We start from the raw sequence: 21168 nt of genomic DNA, 5'->3' as shown, positions 1-21168 counted from the left end.
ATATTACGTCGTGTTATGAAGTAAAAGGCTGTCTGTCGCTCATCTCTAGTGCATATGCTATGATTCCATATACGTCATAAGTTGTTGTTAGTAATACCTTTTTAATAAGAGTTAGGAAAGAAACTACATACACAAATTGAAGAGATCGAAAATGTCACGCTTTAGCGGAGCACTCCAGCTCACGGACCTGGATGACTTTATTACACCCTCTCAGGTGAGTAAACATTATCGTTAAATCAGTCAAATGTTCATTAACCGCATCATCATCTCATATTAGGAATGTATTAAGCCCGTAACCATAGATAAGACAAAATCCAAAACCGGCGCAAAAATTACTGTTCAAGAAGATGGCTACTACGAGGAATCAGAGGTAAATGCTTAACAAGAGTGAAAATCTTCTCAATTCAATCAAAACGTTTTAATACAGAGTGGCAAACATAAACTGCAAAAAGTGGAAATCACGCTACAGGACTGTCTTGCCTGCTCTGGCTGCATAACCTCGGCCGAGGGCGTGCTCATTACTCAGCAAAGTCAGGAGGAGCTACTTAAGGTGCTGCGTGAAAACCAAGCCCTCAAAGCAACTGGTGAAACCGATAAAGTACGCACTATTGTTTTCACCATAGCTACGCAACCGATTCTGAGTCTGGCAAATCGCTATAATCTTGGTGTGGATGATACCGCTCGGCACTTGGCCGGATACTTTCGTTCACTAGGAGCAGATTTAGTGCTGGGCACCAAAATTGCTGATGATTTGGCCCTTCTAGAATGCCGACAAGAATTTGTAGAGCGCTTTCGGGATAATCCACAATTAACTATGCTCTCGTCGTCTTGTCCCGGATGGGTGTGCTATGCCGAAAAAACACATGGCAGCTTTATACTTCCCCACATAGCCACGACGCGCTCCCCTCAGCAAATTATGGGGGTGCTGGTAAAGCAGTTTCTGGCCGAGAAATTAGGTTTTTCCGGTTCGCGTATCTACCATGTGACAGTAATGCCGTGTTATGACAAGAAGCTGGAGGCTTCGCGTGAGGATTTTTACAGCGAAGTGAACAGTTCGCGAGATGTCGACTGTGTAATAACGTCAAGTAAGTAATCTATAGTTATCTAACAGCAAAGACGGCAGATTTGATTTGTCCCTCTTTAGTTGAAGTCGAACAAATGTTGCTGACGGAAGACAAAGCTCTGCATTTGTATGATCCCACAGAGCTGGACTGGCCTTGGACGGATCAAAGTCCGGAGAACATTGCTTGGGCTCACGAGAGTACTTTGTCTGGTGGCTATGCCGAGCACATATTTAAATACGCTGCCAAGGAGCTCTTCAACAATACGCTGCATGAATTGGACTTTAAGCAGTTAAGGTAGCAAACGCAGGGTAAAAACTACAAATATAGTAAAGTAGAGACAATTTCTTAAATTGCCCGCTCTTCTCAGACATTTTTTAAAGTATTTGTTCCCGTATTTCCACTAAAGCCTTAATTTATTAATTTGAATATTTATTTTAAAATATTTCATATTTTATTTCCTGTTCCTCAGAAACCGCGACTTCCGTGAGGTGATCCTAGAGAAAGACGGACAGACAGTCCTCAAGTTTGCCATAGCCAATGGCTTTCGCAACATACAAAACCTAGTGCAAAAGCTGAAGCGCGGCAAGGCGTCCTATCACTTTGTAGAGGTGATGGCCTGCCCCTCTGGCTGCGTTAATGGTGGAGCCCAAGTGCGTCCAACAACCGGCCAACACGTGAGCGAGTTGACGCAACAGCTGGAGGCCCTCTACAAGCAGCTGCCGCTCTCCATACCTGACAACACACATACGAAGCAAATGTACAGCGATTTTCTAGACGGCGCCCATACAGATAAAGCCCGCGAAATGCTGCATACAAGTTATCATGCTGTCGAAAAACTGAACTCTGCTTTGAACATCAAATGGTGAAGTTCTAATGAAAACTGTTATTGTTAATACTTATCTACATAGTAGGGTAAGATGATTAGAAATAAAGCCGACTGTTACATAGTTTATTTAGGCCCACGCCAACCTTACTGAAATCCTGCGTTGTACTGCGCATGTCCAACCCATTACCATAGTGAGCCATGCGGCAAAACACCTGTGCCTGGAAACGCGCTGGAATGCAAGCATGCGGTGCGGCATTGCTGAAGCAAATCGAAATGAGGCGACAATCTTGTTGCCAGCCGCCAACAGTCGGCTTTCGTCGCATTGTTGCAGTGCCGGGAAGGACCTTCGTCGCATTGCTAAAAAGCGAAAGCAACGAAAAAGCTTTTGACAAGCTGGACCAGAAGGTCAAGTATTTTCATGCACACCGCGTGTTCTGCTAAAAGTAAGTTGCGTATTACGTTTCGGTTGCGGCTGCAGAAAAATCAATGAGTTGGAACACGTCCTTTGAATACTATGCCATTGACAATTCCAATTAAATAACGCGACATAAAATCAATAGGGCCACCGCTTTTCCCCACTCCTGCCGTTCGTTTGTTCCGCAGCAGGCTTTGCGTAACCGAATATCAAACGTTTTGTCCGAGCAGCGCAGCAAAGAAAAAAAGTTAGGGAAACCCGTATCGAGAAGCAAAATTTAGAAGCAATTATGTCGCACCCATATGGCCTCACACCGGATGATATTGCCAGTCAGTATGGCGCCACCATAGTGCCGACACAAGCGACTCCAGCTAATGTTAATCAACGCCTGGGTAGTGCGGCCCCCCACCAAAAGCGGCGGGCAGCGGAAGAAACAACAATCGTACCACGTAAAGATAGTCTAGAGTATTTCATAAAGTTTCCCAAACCAATTGCCGAAGGCGAGTCCGACTTTGTGTTTGTTAACGAGGAAAACAATGTGCCCATTGTAATGCTGTTGGGTTGGGCTGGCTGCCAGGATCGATATTTAATGAAATACTCCAAGATATACGAGGAGCGCGGGTAAGAAATTGTGCCAAATCCACGTCTTTAACGTCTAATTTACAGCCTAATCGCCTGCTTTTAGCTTGATAACGGTGCGGTATACCGCTCCGGTGGACACGCTCTTCTGGAAGCGAAGCGAAATGGTGCCGATCGGCGAAAAGATATTGAAGCTCATTCAGGACATGAACTTCGATGCACATCCGCTCATATTTCATATATTCTCTAATGGTGGCGCCTATTTGTATCAGCATATCAATCTGGCGATGCACAAGCATAACTCACCGCTTCAGGTGCGCGGTGTAATCTTCGATTCAGCTCCGGGTGAGCGTCGCATGCTAGGACTGTACAGGGCTATAACGGCCATATATGGTCGGCAGAAGCGTTGCAACTGCTTGACGGCACTGGCCATTACGATAACGCTGAGTATCATGTGGTTCGTCGAGGTGAGTAATTACAGCCCTATAATTCAAATACAGTAAATGTTATAACCATTTTTTGCAGGAGGCGTTCGCCGCCTTCAAAAGCTTGTTTGTAAAGTCCACGCCACTGCATGCCAGTCCGTTTTACGAGCTAAAAAACGAGGCCAATAAGAATCCGCAATTGTTTCTGTACTCTAAAAGCGATGTGGTTATACCTTACCGAGATGTGGAAAAATTCATTAGAATACGGCGCGACCAAGGCGTTGATGTCTCATCCGTTTGTTTTGACGATGCCGAACATGTTAAGATCTATCAGCATTATCCCAAACAGTATATTCAGTGTGTCTGCAACTTCATTTCCAATTGCATGTCTCTGCCCGCGTACAAGGTTGCAGAAGCAAACCTTTCCCCCGCGCCTGACTTAATGCCTGAGCAACAGCCAGGATCGCACACTTCAAAAAAATACGATTAGGTTTTCGTCTTATAATAGTTAAATGTGATAGTTCTTTCAATTTAACAGCTAACAGCAAGTAAAGCGCACTATTTTAAACGCATAATTTTTGCAAATAATATAACAAATTTAAGCAGCAATGCACGCTGTAACGGCTTTAATGTAGAAACGAATTTAAAAACTAACTAACTAACGTACATGCATATATTTATCTACATATATGTATATATATTTTTGAAATTGCATGCAATTAAAGAAAAACAAAACAAAACTGCGCGCTGTCTCAATAAAGTGTTTTAAAAAATAGAAAAAAGAACCTATAAATATAAAAACAGAAACCGATAAACAAAATTCGCGATGCAACAGTAACTTTTTTAAAATAAATAACTGTCGTTTCATATGAAACCACAACCAGGGCTCCACAGCCGGCTAAGTGCTGTGCCGTGCCACTGCATACAGCTCTGTTTTCGGGGCAGTCGCCATTTTTTATCGTTATCGAAATATCGCTATCGAGTCGCCATTGATTATCGAAAAAAGAAAAGAGGATAAGAGAACGAGAACAAAAAAGCACCCACAGAAGAAAAATCTTCGAACCGTATTATTTAAATATATCTAGCACATAAATTATTATATCTATTAAGCCTAAGGTCTCATCAAATGCCGCAGAAATCAAAATAAAAGAAACTCGAGCACAGCGCCATGATGTGTTAGCCAAAAACGCGAGTAAAAAATCGAAATCTAGCAGTGTGACCACGGCGGAGGGTACCAAAAGAAGAAGAAGAAGCATCAGCAAAGCAGAAAAGAAAAGTTTCATTCGTTTTCGACTGCGTAGCGTTTTCCGTCACCATCAATTGCGAATATAAACGAAAACAAGGTAAATAAACACACAAAGACTGCCAATGGATTGAAAAGGAATACTAAACCTACGGCTGACTTCACTGGCCCACATAAATATCGGGGCCATGGCGCTTTTGGCCACCCCAAACAACAATTGACACATTTCACCGCCACGCCGCCGTTGCTGCCCAAACCACACTGCGCCCATCCTGCGCGTGTTTGTGTGCGTGAGCAAATTTCTGGCGTGGGGGTGATGAGCGAATGAATATACAACTGTTCCCTCATTAATCTGTTGTTTACAGATTTCTGCAATAGCTACTACTATACATCTGGAATACTTCGTGTTGCCGCCAAATAGCTGAAGCTGGAACAACTGAACAGCAAAAACAACCAAGCTCAGTGTGTTGTGTTGCATTAGTGATATAACTAACATCCGCCACAGCTTGCAGCAGCGGACTATGTCTGACTATTTGTGTCAACAGAACCCACAAGAGCACACATAGCCATGGCTGCGACGAGAAAACTGCAAGGTAAGCAAAATCATTCTAAGTACTGCTCACATCTATATATGTACATACCTATATACATATAACATTTATGCATACAATGATAATATGTAAACATTGTATACGCCTTGCAATTGCAATCCACAAAAGTATATTATTTATTTGACATTAGAGAGTGCTGATTGTAATTGCAATATTTATGCTGTAACATGTTTCTTACACAGGGGAAATTGATCGATGTTTAAAAAAGGTAGCTGAAGGCGTTGAAACGTTCGAGGACATTTGGAAAAAGGTACACAATGCTACGAGTACAAACCAGAAGGTAATCAGTTGCCGTTGCCAAATTGCAGAAGTTTAATCTAACTTCGGTTCTCTTAATTTTCCAGCAAAAACATCTGCAGGAGAAGTATGAGGCGGATCTTAAGAAGGAAATTAAAAAACTGCAGCGCTTACGCGATCAGATCAAATCGTGGATTGCTTCAGCAGAGATTAAGGATAAAAGTGCGCTGCTTGAAAATCGAAGATTAATTGAGACGGTAAGTTATATTATTATTATAAAGAATGCAAACGCATTCCAATTGATTGTTGTCGTCGTTATTTTAGCAAATGGAGCGTTTTAAGGTTGTCGAGCGGGAGACAAAAACAAAGGCATATTCCAAGGAGGGTCTGGGCGCGGCACAAAAAATGGATCCTGTGCAACGCATTAAGGACGATGCACGCAATTGGTTAACCAGCTCAATTAGTTCACTGCAAATACAAATAGATCAGTACGAAAGTGAAATCGAGTCGCTTTTGGCGGGCAAAAAGAAACGACTCGATCGCGATAAACAGGAACGAATGGATGATTTGCGTTCCAAGCTAGATCGACATAAGTTCCATATAACTAAGCTGGAAACATTGCTGCGATTATTAGACAATGATGGCGTGGAAGCGGAGCAGGTGCACAAAATTAAGGATGATGTGGAATATTATATTGATTCATCCCAAGAACCCGACTTTGAAGAAAATGAGTTTATCTATGATGATATTATTGGTCTCGATGAGGTGGAACTGAGCGGCACGGGTAAGTATTGTAACTTAAAATTCCCAAAACATATGGTCATTTCTTTTGGTTCGTAGCCACAACGGATAGTAACAACAGCAACGAAACCAGCGGGTCACCTAGCAGTGTCACATCCGGTGGCAGTCCATCACAATCCCCCGTAACGGTGCAGCAGGTCCTCCAGCCCAGCAGCACGCAACCGCCAGCTGTGCATAGTAGTGGCAGCAGCAGCGCAGGCAGTGGCACGCAGTACCAGCAGCAGCAGCAGGCAAATGGCAACAATGTTGGATACGCGAGCGACACCAGCGCGGCATCATCGTCAACAGCGGAGACAGCGAGCACAACAACAGCGACGGCTCCCGATAAACGCAATAAAACCAGCGACAGCAATACAACTAGTAAAGCAAAGGTAAGCACATCTTACAAATGAAACCCTTCGTTAGTAAACTAATTACTGTACTCTCCATCACCCCACAGCAACCTCAGCAGCCCATCAAGCCTATTGCAGTACGTGCAACGGCCAAGACGGCGCCAGCGGGTAGTGATAGTGAGTACCATCAACGCTATTTTAAGTTATTTACTAAAATCCCAACTCTACTACAGCTCAAGTCAATAAGATTGTCAGTTCAACGCCTAGCAAAAACCAACAGCTGCCCACAGCCGCGGCGGTCGTAGCGGCCAGCATGACGCAAAGTAGCAGTAGCACCAGTAGTAGCGGAATCAGCGGTCACAGCAATGTTTTAGCCAGTGGTCATAATCCTGCCGTGCAGCCTCACGCTCCAACGCCTGTAACAAGCACAGTACAAGGGTCTGCGGTTAGCACTGCAGTAGCAACAGCGGCAAGCAATAGCAGCAGCATTCAAGGCCAATCTGTGATTCAAGCGACACCAACAATTGCATTTTCGGCAGTGGCTAAGCATAATACATGTACGTTTTTTTATTTGGACCATGTGTATTTGGATAGTTCTGATGTATACTTTTTCAGCACTACTGGAAAACGGACCTGTGTTGCAGCAGCAAACGCCCGTGCCGACGGTGGCGGCCATTGTTGGCACAGGAGCGCCAGCACATCAGCAACAACAACAGCAACAGCCCCAACAAACCGCGCAATTATCCAATCTTCAAACGAATTCCTCACACTTACAAAATGGTGCGTATGTTGTACATTAGGTGGATCGCGACTCCATCTACAATGTTCATATTTATATTATTGCAAATATTTCCAACTCCGTCCGATCAAAAATTTGGAAAACATGTAATTCAAGACATGTCACAATTTTTGTTGTTTCCATAAAGTACAAACAGTTCATATACCGACAATTATAGTAGACTACAATTTTGAATATTTACGTAAAAATTTCACGTAGACATAACAAAACTGAGTTCATGTCTACGACCGTATACCCCACATATTAATGAAATTAATCTTCCTCCTGGTATGGGTAATCTAGTATATTCTTTACAAATGTTTGTAAATAGCGAACATGTGCTACAACAGCAAATTAAATTTCTTATTGTAGGTCTGCCCGTCACTCTCAGCAACAACAACAATAATGCAGTAGTCGATGCAATATCATTGAAAACCATGGCACAGGAAGCTATCAATCGATCCGTGATCGACACAAATTCCTTAAACCAGCAAGCAGGCAACATAGACACGAGACAGCAGCAGCAACAGACGCAGTCGGTGCTACAACAGCATTTCAATACGGAAACAACTGCCAGCCAACAACAGCAACAAGCGTCGCAGCAGCAGGCAACACAACAGCAGCAACAACAACAAGCGACAGTTGTAGCGGTGGCTGTAGTTACAAATGGTCCCACAACAGGCAGTGCACTCATGAATCTTGCAAATGCTGCCGGTCAGCCAAACAGCAGCAGCGGTAGCACTGGCAGCGGCAACACAAACAAGCCGCATTCCACTCAGCAGCAACAACAACAAATGCCAAAAACTGAGGCGTACATACCACCGCTGTTAGGCGTAACACCATTGGGTCCCACGCCACTGCAAAAGGAACACCAGGTGCAATTCCAAATGATGGAGGCCGCATTTTATCACCTGCCACAGCCAATGGACACAGAGAAGCTGCAAACCTATTTTCATCGATCGCCTGTGCAAACGCCTCCACACTATCCACAGGTGAGTTCTTATTTAGTTCCTATTATGTAAAGGTATAATTAAAGTTAAATATTCTTCTAAAATTCCACAAGGCACAGTTGCCCTTATACGATACCGTTGAATTTTATCAGCGACTCTCCACGGAGACTTTGTTTTTCGTCTTCTATTATATGGAGGGCTCTAAGGCGCAATATCTGGCTGCAAAGGCGTTGAAAAAGCAAAGCTGGCGCTTCCACACCAAGTACATGATGTGGTTTCAGCGCCACGAGGAGCCAAAAATTATCAACGATGATTACGAACAGGTGAGCAAAACGACATTTACCTTCACTTTGCCTTATCGCCATTTATAAGAATGATTTGGATAGGATTAGAAGTCCATTTATATTTGGCGCAAATATGATTTAATTAAAATAATTATTGAATCAAATTTTTGCGATTTAACTTAAAACTGCCCTTCTCTACGCTTCACATAACAAGTTCCTAAGCAAATCCGTTTGACGTGTCAATAGGTGATTTAATCATATTAATTATAAGTACGAGTTTGCACGTATTAATTAAAGACACCGCCGTCCTCCGCATTTCTCATTCGAAGCACTTAACAGGGGACCTTTTAAAAACTTGGATGAATATAATTTAGAAAAATCTAGTGAGCCATAAGAATATAACAACATTTCCCAGGAACTATCGGACGAACATGAATGGAATTTGATACCTATCATTCATTTGGAAAAAGCGGGCGAGTAAATAGAGTTCTTAACGATTGCTAAAATGCGATAAACCGAAGACGTATTAACGAACGAGTTCAGTATAAGGCATTACATTCATTATTTAAAAACCTACTTATACAAAAAATCTTCAAAATAGCTTTTAAAAATTAAAAATGATCAACCTTGAAATAAAATATTTCGAATTGAAAATAATCTGGCAACTATAATATGTAACTACCAACAAATATAAATCTTATAAGAAGCACTTAAATGAAGCCGTTGGAGGTGCCAATAACTGATTAATTCATTTTAATTATAAATACGAAATTTTACAATTAAATTTAAAACTGCCCTCCTCTGCGCTTCTCATAAGAAGTACTTAAGCGAGGCCGTTTGGGTGGTAGGTGATTAATTTACTTTAATTATAATTTCATTATAAACACCTTCCTCCTGTGCGCTTCTCATTTGAAGCACTTAACCCGAATGCATATAATGTGGGAAAAAAAGTGAGCAGTACCAACATTTTTCATTTTCAGGGTACGTACATCTATTTTGATTATGAGAAATGGAGCCAGCGCAAAAAGGAGGGCTTTACCTTTGAATACAAGTACTTAGAAGACAAAGAGCTGAATTAAATGCTGCATCCATCACAGCGCTGCTGTCAAGAGGAATACAATAAAAAGGAGAATCAGTACCACACAGAAAACCACAAATGAGATAATATAAAACAAGCGAAAAGCAACCAAGCCGTAAGCTTAAGTGAAAAGGAAAATGAAGTATGATACTTGTTCAGAATTGCATGTAAACATATTTTTTTTTATGAATGTTTTATTGATTATTATTACTTTTTTTAAAAAGATTTTCTTTCTTGAAAAGCAAAGCAAAAACCTATTTATTAAGTAAAAACAAGTTATGAAAAAAAGAATACTAAAAGATCCGTTAAATATGAGCGTTAAATTTGAGCAACAATTTCAATTTTTTTTGAACACAGTCCACACGACCTATCACCGTCAGAATATGTCTTTCCATTTGCACGGCATTCACGCAACTCCCCCCACCCCCTCACCTATCCAGGCCACACCCTGCCAAACGCATATTGTATAAAAAGCGCGTACATATTGCAGTAAATCACAGAGAACAGTTCATACTTTAATTAAGCAAATCCGAGGGCGCACCGATTTTTCAAATTCGGTTTCGTTTGATTATAAAAAACAAAAAACAAACAAATTTATCTAAACTAATGATACAAATATGTTTAAACGTAATTTCAGCTGATCTTAATAAATTTAATTTTGATGTAATTAATACGATTACTAAGATCATGATTAAGTTGAGTATGATGATTGCTGCTGAAAAGCAAACAAAAACAAAAACCAACAAATTAATGCGTAAAAACAGACTCCTTTTTTAAACATAAGCGAATAAAGTATGAGTATATAGTTGAAAATTGTAAGGTGTTTTTGTATATTATTTTCGTTTTGTGTTATATTACATTTTTATTTAACTGCCTGATTTACAATTTCATTTCATTTCGCCTCAGTTCGTTCCCAGGATTTGCCGCATTAGTTTTTAAAAGTTGAGCAAACAGCAAATTATTTAATGTTAATCATAGTAAATTGATAAAGAAAATGAGAAACAAAAAATGAACAAAATATTTAATATAAACAAATGCATTTTAGAATGTTTTTGCGTAAATATAGCATTTTTGCTACAGAAAACAAAACGAACATTTAACAATTTTACAAAAATAGTTTTAACAAAGTGCATGCGGTAAAGATGAAACATTTAATTCTTGAAAAATGCATAAAAAATATACATACATATAATTACACGTGGCTCTTGACAATTTTGATTTTTAATTATACAGTTTGGGTTAACGTTGAATTTCAGATGATTGCTCTACAAACTGCCGACTACAAACTAGTTTCAAAATTCTTGGACGCAGGCACAAACACACATACACTCATCTTCTCTCACATACATGATTCTAACTTAAGCACTCATAAGAAACTATAACTTTTAAATGAGAATTACAACTAAGTAGCGTTTTCTGCAGTGTCCTCGCCCCAAACAACATCATCGTCATCCATGCCCCAGCCTTGATCTGCCTCTGCATCCAAATCTAAACCGTTTGTGGCAGTCGTATCGGCTGCAAAGCGATTGACATTAATTTGTACAATCTCCTGTTCGCTGGACTGTGACTTTGCCTCAATGACTGGTTCCATGTCCTTGAAAAAATCAAACTCCGTTGTATCCTGATTGCCCGTTGCTGTCTTGGGCTGCACCTGTATGTCCAGCGCGCTTAAATCATCAATAACCTTCTTCACCGGCACTTTGGACGTATGTGAATTAGCTGTGGACATCGTGGAGCAAGCTGTGCGATAGGAATCGGTAAGAGATTGCTGTGTTGTTTGTGTGGCATGCGAAGAGGCGCTACTATTGGTTTCTAGATTACTTAGTGCCATCTCTTCAGCATTGTGGATGGCAGTGGGGGCGTCATCGGTGTCGTTATCGTCCAAACGCTTAACATGAAGGCGCTGCAACTCGTCATTTGTATCCCAATCAGACCAAGCGTCATCATCCACCAGCGTTTGTTCGTGGGTAACGCTGCTGCTGTGGGTATGACTGCTGATACTGCTATCTGTGCTATTCTCAAGAGGTCTACTCGAGAGAGCGTCAGTAATGTTGCCTATGCTTTTGTCATCCTCACCCCCATCCGGACTAAGACGCAATTGCATGGACAATGGAGTGGCGTTTTCAGCTGGCAATGGGCTGCCGGACACCATATACTCATCTCCATCGCCTGCGCTGCCGTTCATTACGGGTGTAATGGAACGCGGCTCCACCCAGTCGGCATTACTCTCTGTGGATACTGCCGCATGGGGACGGCCATCCGAAAAGAAACGACTACGTTTCCCGCCCAGTACAGTGGCAGCTCCGAGAATGGGCACTAGGTCGGCTAGCGAGTGCAGCGTCTTCGACACCAGTACATCGTTCGTGTCGTTCATACCCATCAGTAAATGTGGCAGTATTTCTCTCTGTAGTTGCTCGTCACTCAGCAACCTTACGTATTCCATAAAGTATTCCAGAAGGATTAGACGTATTTGGGCATCGCGCAGGCGAAACATTTTCAGAATGTGCGGTAGCACATATTGCACATAGGTCTGTTGCGAAAAAAGGGCGGCCGTTCCGTTTTCCGTTTTTGTACTGAGCACGTAGGTTGTGACGCAATTCTGAGCAGTTGGATCAAGCAGAACCATGCGGGAAAGCAAATCACTTGCAAGCTGAGATGCAACCACTTGCTCGTCAAAGCAGCGCAGACGATCGATGAGGGTGGTGAAGAACTGCTGACGTTCCTGAACAGACTTAAGCGGCAGCTCAAAGAGAAAGGAATGTATGAGTACGAATTCATGGTTGAAATATGGATGTAGCAGCACCGCCGACAGTTTGGGCCGTAGTTCCGTGTTGCTGTGTTTTAAGTGTGTGCTACAGTAGGCGCGAAATTCCTGCACATGTGGTGTGGTGGGTGTGTTCGCATCTCCACCGCCTTCGTCCTCATTACGCTTGCTGCATTTCTCAAGTATTTGCTCACAGAGAGTGGCAAATGCAAATTGCTCAAAAGCCTCCAACTGTTCCTTATTTCTCTCATCGATGGCCGGCTGATAGCGAAAGGGTTGTGCAAAATCCAGCAGTTGTTCGTTCACCTCTTTTGCCTTCCAAACGTACTCGAAGCCGCCCAAGCGCCAGCTGCCGTTGTCTGTGACATACACCGATTGGTTACAAATGTTCAGATGACGCGCCATCGCCTTCTCAATCAGAAAGATAAGACTGCAGAGTATTGTACGCAACCCCAGGCAAATTTGTATGTCACTCTGCTGTGCGAGCACATTGGAGAGGGGTCGTACTCGTTCCGTGGCAAGATGTTTCTGGCCCGACTGCACCCATGTTGCAACGTATTTGAGTATGTATGGATGCCGATAGATCATGAGGTTCTGCAACAAATTAAAAATATATAAAAGTATAATTTAAGGCTATGAATGTTACATTTGGGAATAGCTTTTTCTAACAACACCAATAATTTGGCTTACATTCCGGAAAATACTTGGCTATTGTAAAAGACTCTTTTATCAGAGCGTTATAGTGACATTCTATATTATATAGTGATCCGATGCTCCCCATACTCACTCTTATTGCTCGATCTATTGGTCCTCCTTGTTTCCATAATTGACCCTTTATTTCACTAGGCCCGGGCTCGCCTTGAAAAATGGAAAGCAGCTGCCGGCCGTCTTCGTTGCTTGTTGTGGGGGACTCTGCATCATGTAGTGCCCAGAAATCATTCACTTCGACAGCATTTTTCTCAATTATTAAGCCTTTTAATTTACTACCTTCATTGCCCATTGTACTAATAACCAAATCTGAATGAAAAAGAGCAATTCAGAGTAAATGAAAGTGCCATTCATTGTGTTAAGGTGAATTCTTCAGCGACACTGAGAATGGTAGAGTGGATAGAAGCAGAAAGAGAAGAGAAAAATATTGTTTTGTTTGGACGGGAAATTAAGTAAAATTAAAAATAATTTGAAAATAACCCGAAAATGGACTTGTACGATGACATAGACACAAAACCACGCACAAGCCAAATTGATGGTTGGTCTTCGGGCATAAAAATGCTGCAAACGCAACTGGCAGTCAAGACCAAGGCAAAGGAACAGATTAAGAAACCGGTGATATTTGGTTACTGATCTCGCGAAGGTTCAATAATAATACTAGTATTTTATTTTGCATAGCTGATGACGCCTGTGGTTAACTTGCGTGCCAAACGCAACATGGATACAGAGGCAAACCCCTATCTGCCAACGCCCGTTGTAATGGCTACTGCTACCAAACCCATTATTACAGGCAAAGCTTTGCCATTAGTTGTGCTTGAAAATGCGAAAAAGGATGACTGGGACTTTGTCGATGAGTATGATCCACAGTGGCCCAATGAGTACGAGAAGTTAAAGGAGAAGTCGAAGAGCGTTGAGAAAAGTCGCACAACTAGCAGTGGTAGTGGTGGAAACCGGGAGGAGCGAGATCGCAAACGAAACCGCAGCGGACGCAATACGCATAATCATGATAATTCGCCACCCATGAAACTAAGTGGTTTTGGGCAGCGACAGAATGACGAGGACAAATACAGTCCCCCACCTCCGGGATCTGTTGCAAATAAGGGTGGGGGCGCAGCAATTGCACCGCCCCCCTCATTACAAGAGATATCCATAGACAATGGTGATGGTTCATCGAATGTAACTATCCCGTATTCGGCCAGCTCAGTTGCAGCAAAAATCATGGCCAAATATGGCTTTAAAGATGGCCAGGGTTTGGGTAAATCTGAGCAAGGTATGTCGGTAGCATTACAAGTAGAAAAAACCTCAAAGCGAGGAGGTCGCATAATACATGAAAAGGACGCGTTTCTACCGCCGCCTGTCGCACCATCTTCACCGCCATTGGCGTTCTCAAATACACCAGCAGTTTCAAGTCCAGTTCACTCAGCTTCTGTTATGCCACCACCGCCACTGCCAGCTGCAGTCAACGAATCTGAGCCCACTATAACTGAGATAATGAAGGATCCCAGCAAAGTTGTACTGTTGCGTAACATGGTTGGTCCTGGAGACGTCGACGAAGAATTGGAGCCTGAGGTGAAGGATGAATGCAATCAAAAGTACGGTGAAGTGAACAGCGTCATAATACACGAAGCCTTCGGAACGGCGCCCGAGGATGCCGTCAAAATCTTTGTCGAATTCAAGCGTATTGAGAGCGCCATAAAAGGTATGCTTTGTTATGTACATTGAGTAATTTTGTAATTGAAATCATTATTGTTTCCTAGCTGTTGTGGACTTGAACGGGAGGTTTTTCGGTGGACGCCAAGTGCGAGCTGGTTTTTATAATTTTGATAAATTTAAGCGTTTGCAATTAAACTAAATACAAGCCTACAACGTTACTTTTGGTTTTATTTTTGTCAACAAACAAGGGAACAGCTGAGTGAGTTTTTAATTCACCGCCAATGTGGGTAGGTGGCGCTGGTGTACGGCAACTCTGAAATAAAGGGCTTATATACACTATTAATCGACAATTTAGGAATATTTCATTTGATTAAAATAAGCTTCTTTCATAATTTATACGTTTTCAATATTTATAAATATGTACATATACCGGATAAAATAACTCGATACCATATTTTCAACACATATCAGCCGTTTTGTTTTACGTCACCGTTTCGTACTGTTTTTCATAGCGTACAATATCGAGTCGTAACGTGTCTAGTACGCCAAACGAATGCAAAGACAATTAATCGAAGAAATATTGAGACAAGAAGCATTCAACGAAAAATATATTATCATACCATTCATTCAGCTGCGTTGTAAAACAGATGAAAGCATAAAACCAAGGTAAGTGCACATCGCAGAGTGTCTCGTGTTTACATTGCCAGTTGCGTTGTCGTGGGGTGCGAAAAAGTTCGTAGAGGAACAGTTAACAAACAAATAAAACGGTAAAAATTATGTGCAATGTTGACGCGACAGCCCATGCCCATTATAATTAAATTCAATTAGGCAAAGTTGAACAAAGTTAATTAATGGATCAAACGTGAAACCACTGCAAACACAAGTACATACACATTTACATTGTACATAAAAATAGTGAGCGTCGCCTTTACAACGAATCGTACTCCTCAGTTAACGGCAGCAACCTCAGCCCTCGTCATCACAATCCGCCCCGCTCCCACCGTCTTCTTTCTACATTTAAAGTATGTAAAAGTGGAACTCGTGCGAATGACCGAAATTATTTTCTGCATAAGTAGAGATTTATAAACAGAAAAACATACTTACATATGTATGTATGTACATACGCATATATTTGTAGTTGCAGTGGATGAAACAGACGGAACACTGTTGATCATATTTGTGTGTGCTGGGCGCGCTCCATGCCAATCAACAAAACTTTTATATTATTCACACACATACACGTATGCATTTGTGAGACACTCCCACTGCCGCACACCCAGCGCAGTGCACCGAATGCAACAACATCAACGACAACATCAGAAGTGTCGGCAACAACAGCAACTATCAGTGGCGGTGGCAGCCAAGTAGCTAAGCTTTTGCATTGCGTATTTACATATCGTATGTTTGTATAAATTAAAAATACACACATATGTGCATGGGCAAGGTAAGGGGCATGGACAACCAGCAAAGGGTTGTGTTGTTGTTTTCCCGCACAATTGCACGCACTTGTAAACTAATATGGAGTGACTACTGCACTGTTACCCAATACCAATAGCATACATAGACATGTATGTGAATTTAAATGTATTTTCTATCAACTCATAAAAGTAAATGTGGAGCAGTAGACACCCATGTAGAATACCTTCCGAATGCTTTCCTGCTGGCGTGTATTTCTATCATACATACAAGTATACATAAATACACGCACACTCTCCCACAAACAAACATCCATATAAACTGCCCGTTCAATTATTTCTGAAAAAAATCTATTTTTATCCAATAACATTATTTTGCTTGCACTGATGTTTTGTTGTACATACAATTGTTTCTTGTTTATTTACGGCAATTTCTTCTGCCGCAGCGGCAGATCCAGATCCAGTAGTCAACTGCTATTCAACATTCTAAATATTTCACAGTGCATTATTTATTCAAAAACTTATTCCGCAAACGCTTTTAATGAACAAACTTCAATAGCCGAAATACCGAAAATTAATTGCATCTGGTACGCTTTGAAAATTCAGTGCCGAATGTCAAAAGTCTATATTTCGTCGTTTTGTTTAGTCACAAAAAAAAGTAACTGAAACTCAGCTTTGATTTATTCTCTAATTTCACTTTTCTGTCCTGTCGTTACATTTGCGCGTGCAGTAATGGTCTTGGTGAGCAACGAATGGCAGAATAACAAGGATGACGAGCACAAGTCCACGACGGATGTGAACAGCGTGGGCACAACACCGGCGCTTCTGGATACCACGCTGACCGCTCACGCTATACGAGGCGCCTTGCAATCAAGCGCCGGTCAGGTGTTGAATACGGCGGTAAATAGTCCGAGCAATCGTAACAATCAAAACGAGGTAACTGCAGCAGTAGCAGCAACAACGACAACGACAGGCGGTCAATCAGCAACAGTCGCAACTTCTGAAGGCAAACGCCATCGCACTGGCCACGGCAAGAGTAGCAAGAATAAACACATGATGGATGTTAAAAAATCTGACGATGATACAATGGATAAAACGGCGCGGGAGAAGCACGAGAGCGAGACCCGCGAGCAGACTGATAACATCGAAGGCTTAGAAATGAACAGCAACTCAACGCCGATACCATCCTCCAATTTAGAGGCAGAAAATAATAACATGGAAGAATATAATGAGCAGAACAATTCGCAGAGTGAAATAACACCGCCGTGCGATTCCAATACAAATACATTGCAAAGTCTGGGGACGCGTCAGCAGCAATTACAACAAATCGCACAGCAGGCACTGCCAATTGCGCTTAATTCCGTGATAAACTCAAATAATGCTACGACTATAGCAACAAGTGCGACTCCAGCAACGCCGGCAAGCAATCTGTTCAGTTCACTAGGCCTGACTGGACTGAACAATGGTGCCTTACAACAACAGCAACAACATCAACAACAACAGCAGCAACAACAACAGCAGCAGCAACTGCAGCTACAGGAAGTGATAAATGCTAGCAATTGCAGCACGCTGCTCGTCTCACAAACGTCGCCTGGGGAAATGGACAACGGCATTGACATTGACACAAACGGCGAGGCGAAGATCGTGTTGCATTGCGAGCCCAAGTCGCATAAGTTCGAGACGCGCACCATTGTCCTGATGCCTAATCAGGAGTGCAAGGTGGGCCGACTGATAGCCAAGAGCAAGGCGAGCGAGGGCAATGCCATATTTGATTGCAAGGTGCTATCGCGCAATCATGCCATGCTCTGGTACACTCCGGACGGTCATTTCTGGGTGAAGGACACCAAGTCCTCCAATGGAACTTTCATCAATGACAACAAGTTGGGCAACGACCCGGCCGAACTGCACTTTGGGGATACTGTGAAATTTGGCGTGGAGGTCATAGAGAATTCGCGCCAGGAGGTACATGGCTGTATCATTGCGCGCGTTACTCTTTTCTTGCCTGATGGTCGTGAGGCTATTTCAATAGATCAGGAGCAAGTGCAGCTTGCTGGACCTAATCGCATATCTTTTGATGAGATACAGCGACTTAATGCGTTCATGCAGGAGGCGGCTCAGCGCGAGAAAATGCTTAAAGCCAAACTGAGCAGCCTGCAGAATGTCCTTGACTCGACACGCAAGAATTCTGCCATGTGTTGGCAGTCAATGATCACTGAAGATCAGCTGCTGCACAAAATCAATCTGCTGGAGAAAAAGCTGCAGATGATGGAGAAGAATGTGCCCGAGAATGCCCTGCGAAATGAGGTCAGTAGTGGAACAGCCTTCTCTTAAGATCCTATACATACATACATATGCATACTTTATCTTTATACATTTGATATTTAAATTCACACTACTCATTAATTAATTAATTTCTGTTTCTGGTTTCAATATTAGTTTTAAAGATGTTAGTGGTAATTCCTCAATGACTGCTGATATTTTTATATGAACATAAATAATAACTGTCGTATAGAAACTTTAAAAATTATTATTATTATTCCATAAGCATCATTCTGGAAATCCAATCGAATTATGTAAATAACATTTTGGATATTGAACGTTTTGAAAAGATTGAAGGTATTGACCGTTATATAACAAGATAACGTAGGTCTATAATAGAAATAAGTGGTTCAGATCTAGCAGGGAAACAATAACTTATAAATGATATCTTTTTAAGTGTAATCTTGCAAACATCGTAGCTCTCCTAATTTTTCTTTAACTTTTGGATGTTTTGCTTGGCTTTCAAGATTGTTAAGATGCTTGAGGACAAAACGTCGTATCAACTTACTGCCAAAGAAGCCCTGCGCAAGGTCTATCAGGAGCGTTGCGATGCCATGCAAATGCTGTCCAAGATGGAGCTGGCCTATGCCTCGTCGGAAAATGAGTGCACCATACTGCGCGCGCAAATTTTGAATTCTAAGCAGACGCTAAACGATTTCAATACGCGCCTCGAGCAGCTGCAACTGGAGTATATGGAGTACAAGCAAGAGTCGTTGCGTCAGCAACAAGAGGCTAAAGCCCAGGAGGAATTGCATTTGCAGCAGTTAAAGGAGCAGCTCGAAGCAAATGAACGCGAGGCCGAGGAGCTGCGTGTACAGGTCAGCATATTACAGCGTACCGTGAGCGAGCACGACAGGGAACATATATTGCAGGAGCAACAGGCGCTGAAGCGACTCGATGATGCTATTGCTGATGTAGGGGTCGATAATGACGACGATGACGACGATGATGATGAGGGAGACGACGACAATGATGATGATAACAACGACCACGACAATATTAACGAGGGCGCTGAAGTCGCAGCTGCCATGCTAGAGCTTGCACTGAGCCAAGAGAAACGGGAAGGGCAAGCAGAGCTGGATCAGAACCCTGAAAGCAACGGCGAGCCGTTGACACCACGAAAGAGTGTGAAAAAGAAGAAGGTACGTACGCTTCGAATTACATAAAAACTGTTTCACAATGCTATCGATGTTTTCAGAGTAAGAAAGCGAAACAGGATGGATTCGATTTGAAGCATAAAGTTGTACGCAAGTCAACAGTCATGAAATGGTTAAAGGACTCTGACCTCAACAAAGGCGAGGGTGGCCACGACATACTAAAAGCCATTTTCAACAATGCCGATTCCGGCGGCGAGGAAAACGAACCGCTGCTTAGTCCGGGTGAGCTTAGTGCTGGCACAAGTTCACCAATTGCCGGCAACAACAACAGCAATCCCGTCGACAGCGATGGTGATGTGGCCATAACAGATATAACGGCCAGCAGTGAATTTGTGCACAATTCGCCTAAGCACGGTAGATTAAATGGTAGTTGTATTGACGAAAAGGAGGAACCTCTGGAGCAGATGCAGAATCAGAAGCCGGAGGAAACACAGGAGGCACTTGCGCATAATTCCGAGGAAGTGCTTTTAAGTTCAGTTGATTTGCTGCCGGAACAGACACTAGAGATGCTCGAAGCTGAATGCGAATTCTATAAGCAGAAAACTTCCACGCTAACTAGCGATATTACTACATTGCAGGAACAAATGGATGATCTTAAGCAACAGTTACAAAAGCAGGGTGAGACGGATAAGCCCGACCGCAGCAGCCTGAGTGTGGAGAGCGGCTATGAGAACATTGCCAATCAGGCTCAAAACTTTGAGCAGGAAATAGCCGAGGACTTGGCCTCCATGAACAATGCGCAGGTGGAGCGCGAAGAAGAACTGATTGTCTACAAAGAGCGTTTGGAGCAGTCCGAAAGCAGCAATCTGCAGCTGCGTAACGAAATCTCACAGCTTCGCTTGAAGCAGCAGCAACAGCCATTACCCCATAATTATCAGTTAGTATGCCGCGCTTTGCCCTTCGGCTGCATGGCACTGGCGGCTATCGTGTATTTTCTTTTAAATCGCTTGTAACCGTACCTAAAATGCTAAGACATTAAGCAATGGAAGGATAAAGTGAAAGTGGTATCTGCCGTCTTACACAGAAGTTACATATATGAATAGTGTTGATTGAGCTTTATTCAATTTCTTTTGCTTTGTTTCCAATTTCTTTCGAGCGCAAAATTATTAGTCGTAAATTTGAATTAAAAAACATATTTAAATGAAAAAATAATAATAATAAACAAACTCCGTTTAATTTAAATAAATATGATAAAGTCGACCTTATGTTTATAAATATAATACATATGTATAAATTTATGTTTGAATTTGAAAACCACGTATGGCTTCATGTGTAAGAACTGTACAAAGTAAAAGGAAGGAGTGCGGGATTACCGCAAAATAAGTTAGCATTAAGTTGCAATTATGTTGATTTATGTATGTATTTATAATTAGTTGATTCTTTATTTCTGCCCTGCATACCCGGACCTGCTTATATTTTTGTTAACATTAAAAATGAACGAAGATTCATAATTTGTAAGCAATATAAATTAAAGCCACCATAAATAAAACCGACAAATATGAGAAAATTCATCTTTTTTAGTTACCTTC

At 42.1% G+C, this 21168-nt stretch overlaps 6 protein-coding genes across 10 annotated transcripts; 5 read left to right on the top strand and 1 right to left on the bottom strand.

Moving 5' to 3' along the window:
* Positions 1-73: 73 nt before the first annotated feature.
* On the top strand, positions 74-2016 carry LOC115625918 (probable cytosolic Fe-S cluster assembly factor GK14772). The gene is made up of 5 exons (XM_030521152.1): positions 74-214; positions 278-370; positions 428-1085; positions 1145-1358; positions 1534-2016. Exons 1-5 carry the CDS (start codon positions 152-154, stop codon positions 1928-1930), a joined length of 1425 nt encoding a protein of 474 aa, XP_030377012.1. The 5' UTR covers positions 74-151; the 3' UTR covers positions 1931-2016.
* Positions 2017-2289: 273 nt separating this feature from the next.
* Positions 2290-3918, top strand: LOC115625973 (transmembrane protein 53). The gene is made up of 3 exons (XM_030521217.1): positions 2290-2926; positions 2991-3351; positions 3410-3918. The coding sequence occupies exons 1-3, from the start codon at positions 2595-2597 to the stop codon at positions 3797-3799; spliced, it is 1083 nt and encodes a 360-aa protein (XP_030377077.1). The 5' UTR covers positions 2290-2594; the 3' UTR covers positions 3800-3918.
* A 436-nt stretch (positions 3919-4354) lies between these two features.
* Positions 4355-10449, top strand: LOC115626208 (CCR4-NOT transcription complex subunit 3). Of its 4 annotated transcripts, XR_003995572.1 has the most exons (13): positions 4355-4652; positions 4918-5145; positions 5346-5443; positions 5508-5657; positions 5725-6184; positions 6241-6572; positions 6641-6710; positions 6767-7090; positions 7149-7313; positions 7684-8303; positions 8375-8584; positions 8875-9082; positions 9147-9284. XR_003995572.1 is itself a non-coding variant. In XM_030521497.1 (12 exons), exons 2-12 carry the CDS (start codon positions 5121-5123, stop codon positions 8917-8919), a joined length of 2499 nt encoding a protein of 832 aa, XP_030377357.1. In that variant the 5' UTR covers positions 4355-4652; positions 4918-5120; the 3' UTR covers positions 8920-9284. The 4 variants fall into 4 exon arrangements, 3 of the variants coding, with proteins under 3 accessions (XP_030377357.1, XP_030377356.1, XP_030377355.1); XM_030521497.1 differs by having other exon boundaries at positions 8875-9284; XM_030521496.1 differs by lacking the exons at positions 8875-9082; positions 9147-9284 and adding an exon at positions 9526-10449 and having other exon boundaries at positions 4356-4652; positions 8381-8584.
* Positions 10450-10755: 306 nt separating this feature from the next.
* Positions 10756-15031, bottom strand: LOC115626209 (protein-associating with the carboxyl-terminal domain of ezrin). The gene is made up of 3 exons (XM_030521498.1): positions 14968-15031; positions 13175-13404; positions 10756-12981 (listed from the first exon to the last, which is right to left on the bottom strand). Exons 2-3 carry the CDS (start codon positions 13385-13387, stop codon positions 11026-11028), a joined length of 2169 nt encoding a protein of 722 aa, XP_030377358.1. The 5' UTR covers positions 13388-13404; positions 14968-15031; the 3' UTR covers positions 10756-11025.
* Positions 13495-14966, top strand: LOC115626210 (splicing factor 45). Its single transcript, XM_030521499.1, has 3 exons — positions 13495-13710; positions 13774-14794; positions 14853-14966. Exons 1-3 carry the CDS (start codon positions 13582-13584, stop codon positions 14945-14947), a joined length of 1245 nt encoding a protein of 414 aa, XP_030377359.1. The 5' UTR covers positions 13495-13581; the 3' UTR covers positions 14948-14966.
* Positions 15032-15309: 278 nt separating the features above from the next.
* LOC115625836 (sarcolemmal membrane-associated protein) lies at positions 15310-20839 on the top strand. Of its 2 annotated transcripts, XM_030521035.1 has the most exons (4): positions 15310-15414; positions 16894-18467; positions 18950-19624; positions 19681-20839. In XM_030521035.1, the coding sequence occupies exons 2-4, from the start codon at positions 16896-16898 to the stop codon at positions 20590-20592; spliced, it is 3159 nt and encodes a 1052-aa protein (XP_030376895.1). In that variant the 5' UTR covers positions 15310-15414; positions 16894-16895; the 3' UTR covers positions 20593-20839. The 2 variants fall into 2 exon arrangements, with proteins under 2 accessions (XP_030376895.1, XP_030376896.1); XM_030521036.1 differs by lacking the exon at positions 15310-15414 and having other exon boundaries at positions 16823-18467.
* The last annotated feature ends 329 nt before the right edge of the window (positions 20840-21168 follow it).

The sequence above is a fragment of the Scaptodrosophila lebanonensis genome, unplaced genomic scaffold, assembly GCF_003285725.1.
Source record: "Scaptodrosophila lebanonensis strain 11010-0011.00,11010-0021.00 unplaced genomic scaffold, SlebRS2 tig00000080-arrow-pilon, whole genome shotgun sequence".
Taxonomy (NCBI): Eukaryota; Metazoa; Arthropoda; class Insecta; order Diptera; family Drosophilidae; genus Scaptodrosophila; species Scaptodrosophila lebanonensis.
Note: the sequence above shows the minus strand (reverse complement) of the source record. Positions and strands in the feature narration are given on the sequence as shown.

Bases quoted from the DNA above. Each gene is read 5' to 3' on its own strand.
- LOC115626208 (XM_030521495.1), top strand. From the start codon at position 5,121: ATGGCTGCGACGAGAAAACTGCAAG. The intron at 5,444-5,507 runs GTAATCAGTTGC...TTAATTTTCCAG, and splicing joins CTACGAGTACAAACCAGAAG to CAAAAACATCTGCAGGAGAA. The intron at 5,658-5,724 runs GTAAGTTATATT...TCGTTATTTTAG, and splicing joins ATCGAAGATTAATTGAGACG to CAAATGGAGCGTTTTAAGGT.
- LOC115625973 (XM_030521217.1), top strand. From the start codon at position 2,595: ATGTCGCACCCATATGGCCTCACACCGGATGATATTGCCAGTCAGTAT. The intron at 2,927-2,990 runs GTAAGAAATTGT...GCCTGCTTTTAG, and splicing joins AAGATATACGAGGAGCGCGG to CTTGATAACGGTGCGGTATA. The intron at 3,352-3,409 runs GTGAGTAATTAC...CATTTTTTGCAG, and splicing joins GTATCATGTGGTTCGTCGAG to GAGGCGTTCGCCGCCTTCAA.
- LOC115625918 (XM_030521152.1), top strand. From the start codon at position 152: ATGTCACGCTTTAGCGGAGCACTCCAGCTCACGGACCTGGATGACTTT. The intron at 1,086-1,144 runs GTAAGTAATCTA...GTCCCTCTTTAG, and splicing joins CGACTGTGTAATAACGTCAA to TTGAAGTCGAACAAATGTTG. The intron at 1,359-1,533 runs GTAGCAAACGCA...CCTGTTCCTCAG, and splicing joins TTGGACTTTAAGCAGTTAAG to AAACCGCGACTTCCGTGAGG.
- LOC115626210 (XM_030521499.1), top strand. From the start codon at position 13,582: ATGGACTTGTACGATGACATAGACACAAAACCACGCACAAGCCAAATT. The intron at 13,711-13,773 runs GTGATATTTGGT...TATTTTGCATAG, and splicing joins AGGAACAGATTAAGAAACCG to CTGATGACGCCTGTGGTTAA. The intron at 14,795-14,852 runs GTATGCTTTGTT...ATTGTTTCCTAG, and splicing joins TATTGAGAGCGCCATAAAAG to CTGTTGTGGACTTGAACGGG.
- LOC115625836 (XM_030521035.1), top strand. From the start codon at position 16,896: ATGGTCTTGGTGAGCAACGAATGGCAGAATAACAAGGATGACGAGCAC. The intron at 18,468-18,949 runs GTCAGTAGTGGA...TTGGCTTTCAAG, and splicing joins AGAATGCCCTGCGAAATGAG to ATTGTTAAGATGCTTGAGGA. The intron at 19,625-19,680 runs GTACGTACGCTT...CGATGTTTTCAG, and splicing joins AGAGTGTGAAAAAGAAGAAG to AGTAAGAAAGCGAAACAGGA.
- LOC115626209 (XM_030521498.1), bottom strand. From the start codon at position 13,387: ATGGGCAATGAAGGTAGTAAATTAAAAGGCTTAATAATTGAGAAAAAT. The intron at 12,982-13,174 runs GTGAGTATGGGG...AATTTGTTGCAG, and splicing joins CAATAGATCGAGCAATAAGA to AACCTCATGATCTATCGGCA.